At 41.1% G+C, this 16187-nt stretch overlaps 1 protein-coding gene across 12 annotated transcripts in view; it reads right to left on the bottom strand.

The window, feature by feature from the left end:
* SDK2 (sidekick cell adhesion molecule 2) overlaps nucleotides 1-16187 on the bottom strand; it is a 727771-nt gene that overhangs the window by 70399 nt on the left and 641185 nt on the right. For all 12 annotated transcript variants that reach the window (XM_056550647.1, XM_056550649.1, XM_056550648.1 and 9 more), the window contains 2 exons: nucleotides 8948-9124; nucleotides 8721-8857 (listed from right to left, as the gene is read on the bottom strand). In XM_056550647.1, coding sequence (XP_056406622.1) covers nucleotides 8721-8857; nucleotides 8948-9124 — 314 coding nt within the window. The remainder of the gene's footprint in view (nucleotides 1-8720; nucleotides 8858-8947; nucleotides 9125-16187) is intronic.

Here is a 16187-nt window from a genome sequence, read left to right as displayed (position 1 = left end):
ATTGGTGGGGGTCCCAGCAGTCAGACCCCCACCAGCCTATTATACCCTATGTAACAAATAGGGGACAACAAGCTAAGATGAGAATTCCCCTTTTAGCTACTGTCTATCCCTAATTAATTCTCATCATAGGGGGTGTGGTTCCCGCACTTTGCATGAAGGTACAGTTCCACGTTGTAGCTGCTAACACTCATGTGATGGCTGCACAATTTTGGCAGTTTTACAGCCAAAATTGTGCAGATGTTAACCATTGCATGTGGGTGTGGTTTGCCCATACTGAGTAGATAAACCATGGGACCATACCGCTAATACATTTACCCCTCCCCTGTCAAGCACCAATATAATACATCCTGACATGGCAGCACTCCACTAGTCATAGATGTATTGGAGGCTCTAACTCAGGCTACATTATGGCTAAAGCCTTCATCTCGATCTTGTTTCAAATTCTAGACACTTGAATGTAAAACAAAACCATTATTGAAGCCCCCGCTGTATGAAGAGCAGAGGTGAACATGCTGGCATCATGCGGGGAGAGGAGGAGATCCTCTCCATGAGCCTGTATGACCCCAACTTTTGTTCCTGTGATCACCCCTCTTATCAACCAGCATGAGCACCATGATTGTCACACATAAGTGGTCTTCTTTGTTTTCCTACATGGAAGTGAGTAGATGAACACTTGTCTGATAAAGATCCCAGCATGGGACTGAAATGCATCCATACTACATAAGATATATAGGATTTCACATCTTCACCTGCTTGCCTGATATTTATCTTCACCAGTCAGGATAAGAAAAAAGAAAAAAAGGGAAAAGAAAAGCTTATAGGGCCTATACTGGAGGACTAAAATATAATCCTTTGGGAGGTACAGCAACCAGCTACAAAGGGGTTATAATGGAAAAAGCAAAAAATGTCTGCTTTCTTCCAAAAACAGAGCTACACCTGTCTACATGGAGGGAGAGAGATTTATCAAAACCTGTTAAGAGGTTTAGCTGCAATACCGATACGGCACTGTTTTGGCAGCCCCTACACCACCACCATTCTGACAGTGTTGTGCCTATTACAACCCTACCAAGTTATTGTAATGAAATTGTGTTGTTGTGGTTGTTCTTACTTACTCATGTTATCCCCCCTCTGCACCTTTATTGGGCTGTTCAATGGGGGAGATTTATCAAAGGATTTAGACTGTTTTTTCCCGTCTAAATTTGTCGCACAGAAAGTCGCAGTCTAAATAAGTGCAACTTTTTTGTGACTTTTGCTTTAGAGGATTTTTAGAACATGATGCATTCTAGTCTATTTTAGACGGAAAAATGCATTGGTGCTGAATTTATCAAAAGCGACTTTTCGGCAAAAAGTCGCATTGGCCGAAAGTACGCCGAAATGTAAGACCATGCTGGACCAGGTTTAAATATAGTCTAAACTATAGATCTCGAAGTCTGTGCGCAGAATTTATCAAGAGCTGTGCGACTTTTGATAAATTAAGCGCATAATACACCGGCCTAACCCTCTGTAGGTTGGTCTATATTGATGCGGGAAATAGACAACTTTGATAAATCTCCCCCAATGTCTCTATAACCCAGATATTGACCACTGTCCAGATCAAATAAGTCACATGAAAATGTTTGCACCACAAACACATAAAATGTTTACACATTTCACTGTGTCCTTATCTTGTCCATATTCATCCTTCACTGTAAAATCCAGTGACCTCTTTTCTAACAATACCTATTACATGCTAAAGTCACAATGATAATGTCCTAGTGATCATGATTGGAACGGATTTACGTCAGTCAGAAGTGACCTTTTCATCCACTCATTGTCACCATAAATGATCTGTTTCATATCGCTATTGAACTCTAACTTCTAAATATTGGCTACAAGGCTTTCTTTGGTTATCCACCCAGATCAATTTGTTTTACATTTTTTGTTTTCAGCAGGGAAATACATTTTAAACAATGTCCCTGATTGATTGTGTCAGGTTGTGCGCTAAAATATCTGCACCAGAATTTTTTGATGCAATGTGCCAAAATTAACCTACAAACTTGGGGGGAGGGGCCTGCCGGAAAAGGGGTGTGACTGACAAGAGAAAAGGGGCTTGTTTTCATAAGACGTCTTATTTACGATTGAATTCATTGGAAATTGTGTGAATAAGAGTGGAATCATGCAAATCTGAAACACCATTCCACACTTTAAAAACCCCAATGTCTTAGTAAATCAGGGCTAATATGTGTAAACTATTGGGACCCGCCACGGTCCCACTTGACATGGTCAAGATGTTGGGTGGCTCAGAGTAGGTTTCAAACTGCATGTTTGTGGGTCATTAACTGCATGTTTTTTTTAGGGAATCAGTTGGGATAGAGTCCAACTGATAGAACCCCTGCCATTCCCAAGAGCAGGGACATAATTGTCCCCAGAATAAATCCTGCAGACCACACCTGCGTGACCACCACTCCATTAGTTCTCTACAGGGTTGATAAACTGTTTGGCGGCCCCATTGGGAATAAATAGTAGGTGTGGTCTGCGTGATTCATTCTGGGGACAATTATGACCCCATTCTCCATATCAATGGGGGTCCTAGCGGCTGGACCCCCACCGATTTTGCTAGGGGATTCCAAAAGACTAGATCTACTTGTGAAGTAACAAGTGTTTCAGAATTTATTGTGATTACTAAGTTGTTGTATTATCAGGCATACTCACCATATATATTGATTTCTTAATTATGTTTGTTATTACAAAATAATAAAAAAATGATTTGAACATACCTTAATGAGATGGGAAAATCCCTTTCAGTAGTAGTAGGGAAACCCGCTGCTAGCTACTAGCATGTGAACGCACCCTAATACTCTAGGTTTGTTCCCCGGGTAATGTTGTTACATTATAGCCCCATTGCTGGGCCCAAGATAAATGGGTATGTCACCTCTGCTTTAAGCTTATTAAGGGGAACCAGACAAGGATGCCCACTGTCTTCACAAGTATTTGCCTTTATAGTGGAACGAATGGCCTTAATTTGTGAAAGTCGACTGACATCAAAAACTTCAGATATGTAGAAACTGAACAAAAAATTATTTGTATGCAGGTGACATCTTACTGCTCCTCGGCAGAGCCGACTGCTCTCTTAGCAAAAGCAATGAAAATGATAGAACTATTTGGGAAACATCCTAGGATTAAAATTAATCTTAAAAAATATTCTATTCTTCTGGTAGATAATGGGATTGGAACTTTATTGATAAAACACGGCTTGTCGGTTTCTGAGACTTTTAAGTATTTTGGTGTGACTCTTTCAAAGCCGCCCTTGGATTACACAAAGCTTAATATCATCCTTCTTATTAAAAAACTTAAGAGATAAAGCAAAAACTTGGAGGTAACTTCCTATTATCAGAAAGAGCAACATTTCATAAAATGGTGTGTATTCCTCAAATTCTTTATTTTACACAAAAAATGACGCCTACGCTTTCCCAACTTTAAAAATGATGTTGGTTTGAGGCTAAGACAGGTGGTCTGATGGGATCAGCTTTTACAGCAAACTTTTTTTTTTTTTTCATCAATTTTTCTATCTCGATTCCTGTAATATATATGATATTGGGACTGCTGGTCTCCTACAAAGGCCTTCATAGAAAATATCAGAAATTTATGAAACAAGTTGTATGAAACAACTTGAAACCTAATTTGAGGATTAAGGCTATTTTCACAAGTTGTGGACAAGCTGCAGATTTTACATCCAGATTTGTGCATGTAAATTGACATTCAGTCTACGTTTTTCAGATTCAAATGGGTTCTCTGTTTTTTCCAATAAAAATACAATATAACTACTATAATACTGCCCCTAAGCTGAAGAATATAACTACGATATTACTGTCTGTTATGTACAACAATATAACTATTCTATTCTACCTCCTATACACAAGACTATAACTACTATAATTCTGCCACCTATGTACAAGAATATAACTACTATAATACTGCTCCTATATACAAGAATATAACTACTATAATACTGCCCCCTATATACAAGAATATAACTACTATAATTCTGCCGCCTATGTGCAAGAATACATCTACTATAATACTGCTCTATATACAAGAAAATAACTACTATAATACTGCTCCTATATACAAGAATATAACTACTATAATTCTGCCACCTATGTACAAGAATATAACTACTATAATACTGCTCCTATATACAAGAATATAACTACTATAATACTGCCCCCTATATACAAGAATATAACTACTATAATTCTGCCGCCTATGTACAAGAATATAACTACTGTAATACTGCTCTATATACAAGAAAATAACTACTATAATTCTGCCACCAATGTACAAGAATATAACTACTATAATACTGCTCCTATATACAAGAATATAACTATTATAATACTGCCCCTATATACAAGAATATAAACACTATAATACTGCTCCTATATACAAGAATATAACTACTATAATACTGCCTCCTATATACAAGAATATAACTACTATAATACTGCTCCTATATACAAGAATATAACTACTATAATACTGCTCCTATATACAAGAATAGAACTACTATAATACTGCTCCTATATACAAGAATAGAACTACTATAATACTGCTCCTATATACAAGAATAGAACTACTATAATACTGCTCCTATATACAAGAATAGAACTAATATAATACTGCTCCTATATACAAGAATAGAACTACTATAATACTGCTCCTATATACAAGAATAGAACTAGTATAATACTGCTCCTATATACAAGAATAGAACTACTATAATACTGCTCCTATATACAAGAATAGAACTAGTATAATACTGCTCCTATATACAAGAATATAACTACTATAATGCTGCCACCTATATACAAGAATAGAACTACTATAATACTGCTCCTATATACAAGAATATAACTACTATAATACTGCTCCTATGTACACGAATATAACTACTATAATACTGCTCCTATACACAAGAATAGAACTACTATAATACTGCTCCTATATACAAGAATATAACTACTATAATACTGCTCCTATATACAAGAATATAACTACTATAATACTGCTACTATATACAAGAATATAACTACTATAATACTGCTCCTTTATACAAGAATATATCTACTATAATACTGTTCCTATATACAAGAATAGAACTACTATAATACTGCTCCTATATACAAGAATAGAACTACTATAATACTGCTCCTATATACAAGAATAGAACTACTATAATACTGCCTCCTATAGACAAGAATAGAACTACTATAATACTGCCTCCAAAATACAAGAATATAACTACTATAATACTGCCTCCTGTAGACAAGAATATAACTACTATAATACTGCCTCCTATAGACAAGAATATAACTACTATAATACTGCCTCCAAAATACAAGAATATAACTACTATAATACTGCTCCTATGTACAAGAATATAACTACTATAATACTGCTCCCTATGTACAAGAATATAACTACTATAATACTGCTCCTATATACAAGAATATAACTACTATAATACTGCTCCTATATACAAGAATAGAACTACTATAATACTGCTCCTATATACAAGAATATAACTACTATAATGCTGCCACCTATATACAAGAATATAACTACTATAATACTGCTCCTATATACAAGAATATAACTACTATAATACTGCTCCTATGTACACGAATATAACTACTATAATACTGCTCCTATACACAAGAATATAACTACTATAATACTGTCCCCTAAGGAAGTACATAACCAGTAACATGTAGTGTTCTCACCTGCCATATTTTTGCATGTTTTTGTTCTGCAGTAACATACAGTATATTGTCAGAGCCCTTTCATTCCCCACATTAACCACACTAATCCCTGCCTCTGATTCACTTTACCTCGGGCCATGATCTCTTGTTCTGTTCTGACTTAAAGTGAGTTTGTGTTTCGAGGTTTTGTTTGACGTCTCATGTCACTTCAAAGCTGTGTTTTCTCCCCCACTTCTTTAAGCTGTAAGCAGTAAGATCTAGGAGTCTTTCCTCTTGTGCTTTGTTACGTAGGTACGGCACTAGTAAGCTCCACACAAGGAGCCCTCTCTATTGGCATCATAAGCCGTTTTCTCCCCTATCCTTCTCCCGCTGAGGAATATATACATGCAAGCGACAACATTACAACTACAATGGTGAGAGGTATCATCATGCTCTTGTCTTGCAGGGGGCATTCCAATGACACAGGGAAGACAAGTTGCTTTTCTTTTTTTTTCCCTTCCATTTTGCTATGATGATGTACGGAAGAAGATAAATGTGGTGTATCGTCAATGGAAATCAGAGAAGGGTCTGCTCTAGGGGTTCGGTCCTTTGGGGTGTAGGATGGGATATAAGATCTGCATATGATATGCGCAGGCAGGCGAAAGAGATGCTAAATCTCTCTGAAGGCACCTCATAAATATGGAATTCAACTTGCAAGGCAAAGAGACGCCTGCAAATAAGATAGGGCTTGGGTTAACCCCATCCTGGCCACCCAAGAGACACGCTGCCATCGCCTTGGAAGACCAGTGGCGTTCCCTCACCTCAAAGACTGCTCTTCCAAATTGTGACATTTCTACTTATAGGTAATTGACACCATCTTTTTACCCTGCAATAGGGATTCTCAAGCCAACTTGTGCTGGTGATCTCCCAGCAAGACGGGAAAAAAATGACTCTAAAATTAGTCAGTTTGCGAGATACATTCTGCGTTCATCCATAAATACGGTCATGAATATTGATGCAGTAAACCACCTGGATGGTAAGATAGATTAATATGGCAGCTGAAGGGTTAGTGTTATGATCTAGTTTGTTATTCCGCTCTGTGTCTTGATGCTAAGCCATCTATCTACAGGACGTGCTTATCTGCACAATACAATGTTACTGGGAGCTGTGTCGTTCATACCAAGTAAGTTTGTGTGCCATAAAAATGGAAAAATTCAATTTGCAGGGAAAAGAAAAGCAGGTACGGGATAAAGCGCGAGCGGTGGCTTTAAAGATGCAGTTTGCAGCAAAACAAATAATAAGATTAAGGGGAGCGGATGTTAGATTTTAGTGAAAAGATGACCCTGTGACCCTTAGTGAATTGCTACAATATTTTCTGCTGCGCAGGTAGCATCTCGCTCAGCTGTTTTACACCGGAGAGCTCGCTAGTAAAAAAAAATAAAAAACCCGGAGTGTGACGAGGACGCTGTTATTCAGGACTGATGGCCGTTTTGTTCAGTATTTCATTACTATCTGCTACTTTTATGTGATCTGTAAATGACTTAGTGATTTATGGGATGGCAATCGCTGGTCATAACCTTTAAAATCATCTCCTCAAACTAAAAACGGAGGCATTGGTGTACATGGACTTCTTCAGTGTTACAGCTTCTTGGTGATCGGGTGTCATTGGGTTACATCCTGTGTCCACCCATATCCAAGCATAGGGAATGGGGAAGTTAAAAGGTAAGTATCCGAAGCAGAAATACTGAAGAACCTTTTATTAAGGGGTTTATCCATCAATGCACCTTTCTACCATATACCCATATCATCATAAGCTCCGCCCAACATTCTCACACCATGTATAGTATTATACTTAGGGCCCTATTACACAGGGCGATTATTGCCCGAACATTCTGATAGTTGCCTTGTGTAACAGACCTAGTGATCAGCTGATCGTAGGGTTTTGATATGTTTCTTTGGCTTTACACATGTAACAGTGGCCGGCCGAACAAAAATAGAAGCTAAGGGTCCCATAAATGATGCAGCGATTATTTCTGTGGTCCTTCCCATTTAATAGGCACTATAAATGAGTGATCAGCACTCGCATTTGGTAGTAATCTGCTCGTTTTAATACCACCCTTAGGCTGGGCTCAGACATGGTTCTATGGTCGTATGTGGTCCTCATTTTGGTTAGTATTTTTTTGGCAAAACCAGGAGTTTTTAATTTATATTTTTTTCTCTGTGTTGTTTCTTCTCCTGACAAAGCCTTTTGTGTGAACCCAGCCTTAAAGGACAACTGCAGCAAAATATACACTTATCCCCTATCTACAAGATAGGGGATAAGTGTTTGATCGCGGGGGGTCCGACCACTGGGACCCCCCACGATCTCCTGTAAGGAGCCGCGGCTGTGCTGTGGCTCTCCCGTGCAGGGGGCGTGCCTGCCGCAGCAGGATGTTGCGGCCGGCACGCCTCCTCCATGCATCTCTATGGGAGAGGTGGGGAGGCAGTGTTCGTGCCTCCCCAGCTCCCCCATAGAACTGTATTGGGACGGGGAGGAGACGGGGCGTCACCGTCTACCTCTAGGTCGACGCTACGCGCCTTAGCGCTCACTATGAGCGCTAATGGCGGCGCCCCGTTAGGGAGATCTCGGGGGTCCCAGCGGTCGGACCCCCCGCGATCACTTATCCCCTATCTTGTAGATAGGGGATAAGTGTATATTGCGCTGCAGTTGTCCTTTAAGTCAAAGGGGACCTTTGAGTCTCCTTTAGGCACCAGGAACAAGTTACAACCTGCCTGTCCAGACTCTACCTCCCCTGAAATTGTTTGCCAGGCCTCCTGTGATACTGCTATATCTGAGCACCCATGTCTAGGAGGATCTGCTCCTTTCAGTGTGCACAAAGGCAGCTAATATTACCCCCTAAACCCATTTGGCAGACTAGTTAAAAACTGTGGCAGGTATGGACAACTAGTGTCAGTTCTAGCATAAGTTCCCAAACCTTCTTTTCAGATATTCATACTTACTATTTTCAGAGACCTCCAGGATGTAGCGGATCAGTGGACTGTTGCCGTCAAAGGGTCTGGCCCATGTTAGATTAATGGATCGTGGCTCAGTGGTACTCAGTATTGCCATTGGGTTCTCAGGAGCATGAGGAAGTTGTCTAGAAATATATAAACATCCATTATGTTAGTTGATATATTTGTCAGTTGTCATTTTAGATGAGCATAGAACTAATAGAGGACTTCCATACCTGACTCGTAGGTGAGCACTCCGGGAATCATTGCCCCCCACGGACAGGACACGGCAGGTGTAGGTCCCAATATCTCCTGACCAAGTTTGAGAGATATGTAAAGTGCCGTTCTTGTCCATCTGCATTCTGGGTAAGTTGTCTATACTGAGAGGAGCTCCATCCTTCTCCCACACATATCTGGGATAGAAGAGAAGATGTGATCAATATCAGATGAATGACGGTTCCTAATGGAGCATCTCTCGACAATCTGTAGTAGTTGATGTAATTGGTAATAATTGTGTCCAACAAACCCGCTCTTTCTCAGTGCCATATATACCAATCAATACATGTAATAACACATACCTGTAATATATAAAAGAGGAGAAAAACCCTGGAACTGTAAGTTGCTCATCCTCATCTGTCAATCCAAATAAGTTGTTTCTTGGCTCCTGAGTAGCGCTAAAAAAATTCCCATTACAGTCCTTCAGGATTGTCACCTACATTTGTCTGTATACAGTGATCCCTCAACTTACAATGGCCTCAACATACAATAGTTTCAACATACAATGGTCTTTTCTGGACCATTGTAAGTTGAAACCAGACTCAACATACAATGTACAGACAGTCCAGATCTGTGACACGTGTCAATGGCCTGAAGAACTGACCAATCAGAATGGGCAATTTACTGGTAAAACACCTGTATTACTGAAGCGTATGCACTGACTGAAGTCTGGTAGCGCCCCCTACAGTACAGGGAGGTATTACATGTTCTGTACACTTTACCTGTATTACTGAAGTGTATGCACTGACTGGTGTCTGGTAGCGCCCCCTACAGTACAGGGAGGTATTACATGTTCTGTACTCTTTACCTGTATTACTGAAGTGTATGCACTGACTGCTGTCTGGTAGTGCCCCCTACAGTACAGGGAGGTATTACATGTTCTGTACTCTACCTGTATTACTGAAGTGTATGCACTGACTGGTGTCTGGTAGTGCCCCCTACAGTACAGGGAGGTATTACATGTTCTGTACTCTTTACCGGTACCAGGGTTACCTGCTCCTTTGGACACCAGGTGAGGGTGGCTCCATGTTACTTTTTAGGACATTGCGTGTTCTGTACAGGACCCAGAAGAAGCTCCTGTCCTCTACATAGACCAGAGTTTCCCAAGCAGGGAGCCTCCAGCTGTTGCAAAACTACAACTCCCAGCATGTCCGGACAGCCTTTGGCTGTCCGGGCATGCTGGGGGTTGTAGTTTTGCAACAGCTGGAGGCTCCCTGCTTGGGAAACACTGACATAGACAGTGATTACAGCTTCCAGCAGATCTTTCTTACTTTTATATGTAAGGATTTGCTTTATCTATATTAGTTATCTAGATATTTTTCTTTAATTCTCACTTTTTCCTATTTTTGGATGACATTTTGGTGCCTTTAGAACCAATTACCGGGTTTCCATAGAGTTCTGGTCTCGACATACAATGGTTTCGACATACAATGGTCATCCTGGAACCAATTAATATTGTAACTTGATGGACCACTGTACTTGCACAATGCTATGAAGGTATAACTAAGCATAGTTGCCATTCAGAAGTCTGGGAGAGACAGTAGGTTTTGGAGAGTAATAGGCTTGAAAATTGTATGAATTTTGGAAACATGAGGACAGAAGCAGCATGGTGTCTTTATTCTTCATGATTTCCTCTCCCATGTACAAGTCAGTCCATCTACATATTGATAGGTATTTATAGAAGGCGGTGAACATATTGTACATATTTTGGCACAGTGGGGGCCCTGCTATTAGGCTTCCAGATGGGCTCTTTATTCTGTAGATCATTTTTACACTTGCTAGATAAATGATGGAATGCCTCTCTCTAAATATAGTCCAAGTCAGTATTCGGCAAACAGATTTTTATAGGTACGAATTCTCAGCAGAGCTGAGGGGATTATGTAAAAACTATAACCTTAAAGGGCAAGTCCACCAGGAGGTATTTATTCACAGACTCATTCGCCATGCATGTATAAATGAAGAAGACAGGTGGTTAGAAAGAAAAAAAAAAAAACATCCTCCAAATGATTCTCCATGTTCCTGATACCTAAGACCATAATGCTTTGCAGCAAACCAGCACATTGAAGCTCCTGCTGCTCGTGAAGAGTCTTCCCTGCTGTGTGTGCAAAAGGAAGAAATGGCTAATGCCATTTTCCTATTTTTATAAGCCCTCCAAAGATAGGGGTACTACGCGTTCATTCTGACCAACCTGAATCGGTTCCGATCATACAGTTCCAGCTGTATTTACCGTAGATCTGTAGGCACAGAAGAACATACGGATGGCACTACTTCGTGTAACTTATTGGAGATGGAACCACAAAATACTACTGGGTATAGGTAGAGCAAGAAAAAACACACGGGGTGGTGCTCACATGTGAATATAGTGCAGCATACTCCACAATAAAAACATAACAAACATAGAAAAAACATGGGCACTCACCCTTAAAATGCAGCCTTTATTATTCCATATTAAAAAACACTCATGGACAGGGAAACAGAAATGACTGTGGCAGCTGCCGGAGTCATTTCTGTTTCCCTGTCCATGAGTGCTTTTTAATATGGAATAATAAAGGCTACGTTTTAAGGGTGAGTGCCCATGTTTTTTATTCTATTTTTGCAATATTTATATCAGTGTTCTTAGACAGGAATGGGTTCAAAAATACCTAAAAATGTGCAAATATTTCTATTTAAAGTTTTTTTTTTTTCTGTGTAAGTTACACTCATGGTTTTTAGCCAAAACTAATGCCAAAAATACTGTGTGTGATCCCAGCCTCATGAGTAATGTCACTATAAAGTGTAAGTCTATCTAAACAATAGCATGCTATAACATTATACTGGTACAAGACAATAACCTACAAATATAGCCAGTGCTATTGTGCTGATGCAGTATCTAGGGCAGTGGTCTTCAACCTGCGGACCTCCAGATGTTGCAAAACTACAACTCCCAGCATGCCCGGACAGCCGTTGGCTGTCCGGGCATGCTGGGAGTTGTAGTTTTGCAACATCTGGAGGTCCGCAGGTTGAAGACCACTGATCTAGGGGCTAGAGCAGGCCAGGGATCTGCATCCTTCCTACTGCTCTATGCACTTTACGTAGAGTTGTGTACATGACTGGTAATGTGTACACATTGGCAGGGCACTACAAAAACTACTGTGTGCGTGACTGACAATATCTGACAGGAGTTCCTTACTCCATTTAGTGAAGAGCAAGCCAGCAATGCATTTATAGATTGGTAGTAGAGATGAGCGAACTTACAGTAAATTCGATTCATCACGAACTTCTCAGCTCGGCGGTTGCTCACTTTTCCTGCATAAATTAGTTCAGCTTTCCGGTGCTCCGGTGGGCTGGAAAAGGTGGATACAGTCCTAGGAAAGAGTCTCCTAGGACTGTATCTACCTTTTCCAGCCCACGGGAGCACCTGAAAGCTTCACTAATTTATGCAGGAAAAGTAATCAACAGCCGAGAAGTTCGTGACGAATCGAATTGACTGTAAGTTCGCTCATCTCTAATTGGTAGCTCAATGTTAATAGATTTGCTATACTTCTTCAAAAAGTAGAAAGACTTGCATTCCCTTTCCATGGCACTCTATGCCAGTAGTGTAGGGCGCCATGGAAAGTACACAAGTAAGCATGGACAACTGGAAAGACTATAAAGTTGATGTAGGTTACATCTGGATTATGGGCCTGCACCAAATGTAGGATCCACAGGCCCCTTTGGGCTCCTAAACCCCTTTTGTGCCACCTTTTAATGGTATGCTGTAAAGACTTTAATGGATTATAAACCATCTTCACCAGGTACAGTCGCTACAATTTAATGTTGCCCAATCCCTGTAGTGGAACCAATAGGTTTTTGCAAGTAGATATAAAAGACCACCAAAGGGATATGCTCATAAATGTATAGGGTCCTGTGGTAAACACTAACTATAGAACCAAAAAAAGGGGAAAAACCACTTGAAAACGGACCATATGTAAAATAAAATAAAATAAATTTTATTTAGGATAATTCCAAAACATATAAAACACAAACACAGCATGGACAAACAAAGGTGGGAACCAGGGAGCAGGGGGAGACACCCCTCCATTGTCTCCCCCTGCTCCCTGGTTCCCACCTTTGTTTGTCCATGCTGTGTTTGTGTTTTATATGTTTTGGAATTATCCTAAATAAAATTTATTTTATTTTACATATGGTCCGTTTTCAAGTGGTTTTTCCCCTTTTTTTTGGTTCTATAGATATAAAAGACATAAAAACAGAAAATTGTTAATAATTATTATTGTTCGCTTTGAATGTGGTGTCCAGATTGTCTGTAACCAGTCAATTACATGTTGGCATTCTCAAGAGTTTGAAAGCCGCATCACTTGAGATAACGGAGAACATCCCATGTTAGGGCACCACATTAAAGTCATTTTTTTTAGATGCCCTGTATGACATGTCAGAAATGTAGTTTTGTTGGATTTTCCCTTTAAGACCAATCTAGTGATGAATTGGTTGATTTATCAACCTGACTGTTCCCTGCTCTACCCAGCCCCCACCAGTGTCGCAAAATGCGCGGAGAGAAGTTTCTGCTTGAAATGATACATATGCTGTAGAAGGGAGAATTAATATCACCCGATAAAATATTCACTGCGGATGAAGTTAAGTAAGATTAATTTTTTAACTCCTATTAAATTTTTCACGGAGTTCACGGTGGGCTCGAGCTCCCCCCCGCTGTCAGGAACCAATTAGGAATGTTTAATTTTCCCTCATTATTTATGGGTGAAGTGTAGAGAGAAATAAGATTGTGGTAATTAGATCTGGGTCCTCCGGAGCTCCGGCCTGGTGCAGGGGTCTGTGACCCCCGCATTACACCTCATTATAACAAAAGAGATAAGGGATTAAAGGAAAGTGTAATATGCAGAAGGCGATCACGCTGAGTCTCCAGGACCTCCTGCTCTGTGGCGGGAAGAAGGTTCCACACTGCCCGTTTTTAAAAAAAATTCTGTCTTTTTTTTTTTGCTATTTGGTCCAATTTTTTTCTGCCTTTTTTTGCATATTTGAAATGTTTTTCAGGGTTTTTCTCTCTACAAAAAACAAATACTATTGTACAGACAGAGGTAATCAGCACTGTGACCCAGATGGTGCGGGGCAGCACCCAAAGTAGAAATTTGAAGAAAAAGAGAAATTCATCAGCTATTAGTAGTAGGACACCTGATATACGTGACTCTATGATGCACCACTTGTTGGTTTTTATGGAATAAGGAGACTTATTCACAGCATCCATCCTGCGCTGATTTCTCTTTCTCTTCCAGCAAATGCTATTATGCAAGTTATACATAAATGGCTGAATATAGGAGACAAATTTTACTAAAAATTAATTACCAGCCAATAAAACTCAATACCGTATTTTTCGCCCTATAGGACGCACCGGCGTATAAGACGCACCCAATTTATAGGTGCAAAATCAAAAAAAATAAAGATTTTGAACCCAATAGTGGTCTTCAACCTGCGGACCTCCAGATGTTGCAAAACTACAACTCCCAGCCTGCCCAGACAGCCGTTGGCTGTCCGGGCAGGCTGGGAGTTGTAGTTTTGCAACATCTGGAGGTCCGCGGATTGAAGACCACTGCATAGGAGTTAATACTCACGTGTCCCCGCCGCTCCGGACCCGTCACCGCTGCCCTGGATGTCGCTCCATCGCTGTCACCGTGTCCCCGTTGCTCCGGAAGGTCTCTGCTGCCGGCCGGGTATTCTCGCTCTCCGTCGCCGCCATCACATCGTTAAGCATGCCGACGCACGTACGCGACGACGAGGAAGGAGAGCGCCGGCCATACAGGGGATCCCTGAACGGAGAAGACACCGAGGAGGCAGGTAAGGTCCCTCCCTAACCCAGCTATTCAGTAGGGCTGTTCGGGACCGCCCAGTGAAATCGCGGCGGTCCCGAACAGCCCGACTGAACAGCCGGGTTAGTGTCACTTTCCCTTCAGACGCGGCGGTAAGCTTAGATTGCCGCGTCTGAAGGGTTTAATACAGGGCATCACCGCAATCGGTGATGTCCTGTATTAGCCGCGTGTCCTGGCCGTTGATGGCCGCAGGGACCGCCGCGATAGGGGTGTATTCGCCGTATAAGAGGCACCAACTTTTTCCCCCCACTTTTGGGGAAGAAAAAGTGCGTCTTATACGGCGAAAAATACGGTAATTGTCCTTTTTCAGGATGTTTTACGACTCAAAGAACAGCCCAAAATACTGTGTGTGAACAAAGTAAAAGAAATGCAACAAGTCATAGTAAACCTGCCTGATATGCCTATGATTTCTGAGGAAGAAACTTCTTTCTGGACAACTCCTGGGAATTTCAGAGCATCAGAATCCATACCTGTTTGCAGCTTTAGCATCATATCATACCAACACCCCAGGAAAAGTCAGAAGACTTGTCTTGTCTGAATGGCTGCCATGTTAGAACTAATCTGAAACCTCTGGTAGATACTGGTGTAGGAACAGCAGGCCAAATCAAAGTCGTTCTTGCAAAACACGAGTACAAATTATGGTGAGCCACTGGGTGCGATGTGAGGTGTAGGGGCAGATGGTGTTGCCCAGGGGTAGATGGTGTTAACCCCTGGTTTGTCTAAGTAACCACCCGAAGGTAACACCGCTAGTCCTAGTTAGGCAGGGCAAATATTAGTCCAAGGCCAGGTTAAGGTCAAAGGCTTTTACTGAGGTTAGACAGGTCTTACAGTCTATACAGCTCGGCCAGGATCCCAGAGAGGTGACCATTAACACAGGGGACATCGCAGCTTGCTGGGACTTGCAGTGACTTGAGGGAATATAGGTGCAGGCCACACTGACTATGATTAACTTGACTGAAGGTAGTGACAGCAGACAGAGATGACTTGACTTACTGACTTGTGGCTGCAATTTAGGTTGAGGCCTCCAGATGTGCTGGACACTGACCCTGAGACGTCTGGACTGGACTTGACCTCAGCAGAAAGTGCGGTGTAAGAGAGAGATTGTAGAACCTCCCCCTCTTATAAAGGGGGGTTGAGCAAGGAGCCCATAGGCCAAGTGCAGGTCACCTGGTGCTCTCTGGGTAACAAACATATGACTTAAACATGTGACAACCATTATCATGTGACTAACAATCATGTGACCATATCAAAGGTCCTTTACACTTAATATACAACCTATACACATTATGGGGGAACACTGCAGGAGAGCCCTGAGGACGTACAGGGACTCAACCTGACAGGACTT

This window comes from Hyla sarda, chromosome 13, assembly GCF_029499605.1.
Source record: "Hyla sarda isolate aHylSar1 chromosome 13, aHylSar1.hap1, whole genome shotgun sequence".
Classification (NCBI taxonomy): Eukaryota; Metazoa; Chordata; class Amphibia; order Anura; family Hylidae; genus Hyla; species Hyla sarda.
The sequence above is the reverse complement of the archived record's forward strand: the minus strand, read 5'-3'. Positions and strand labels throughout refer to the sequence as shown.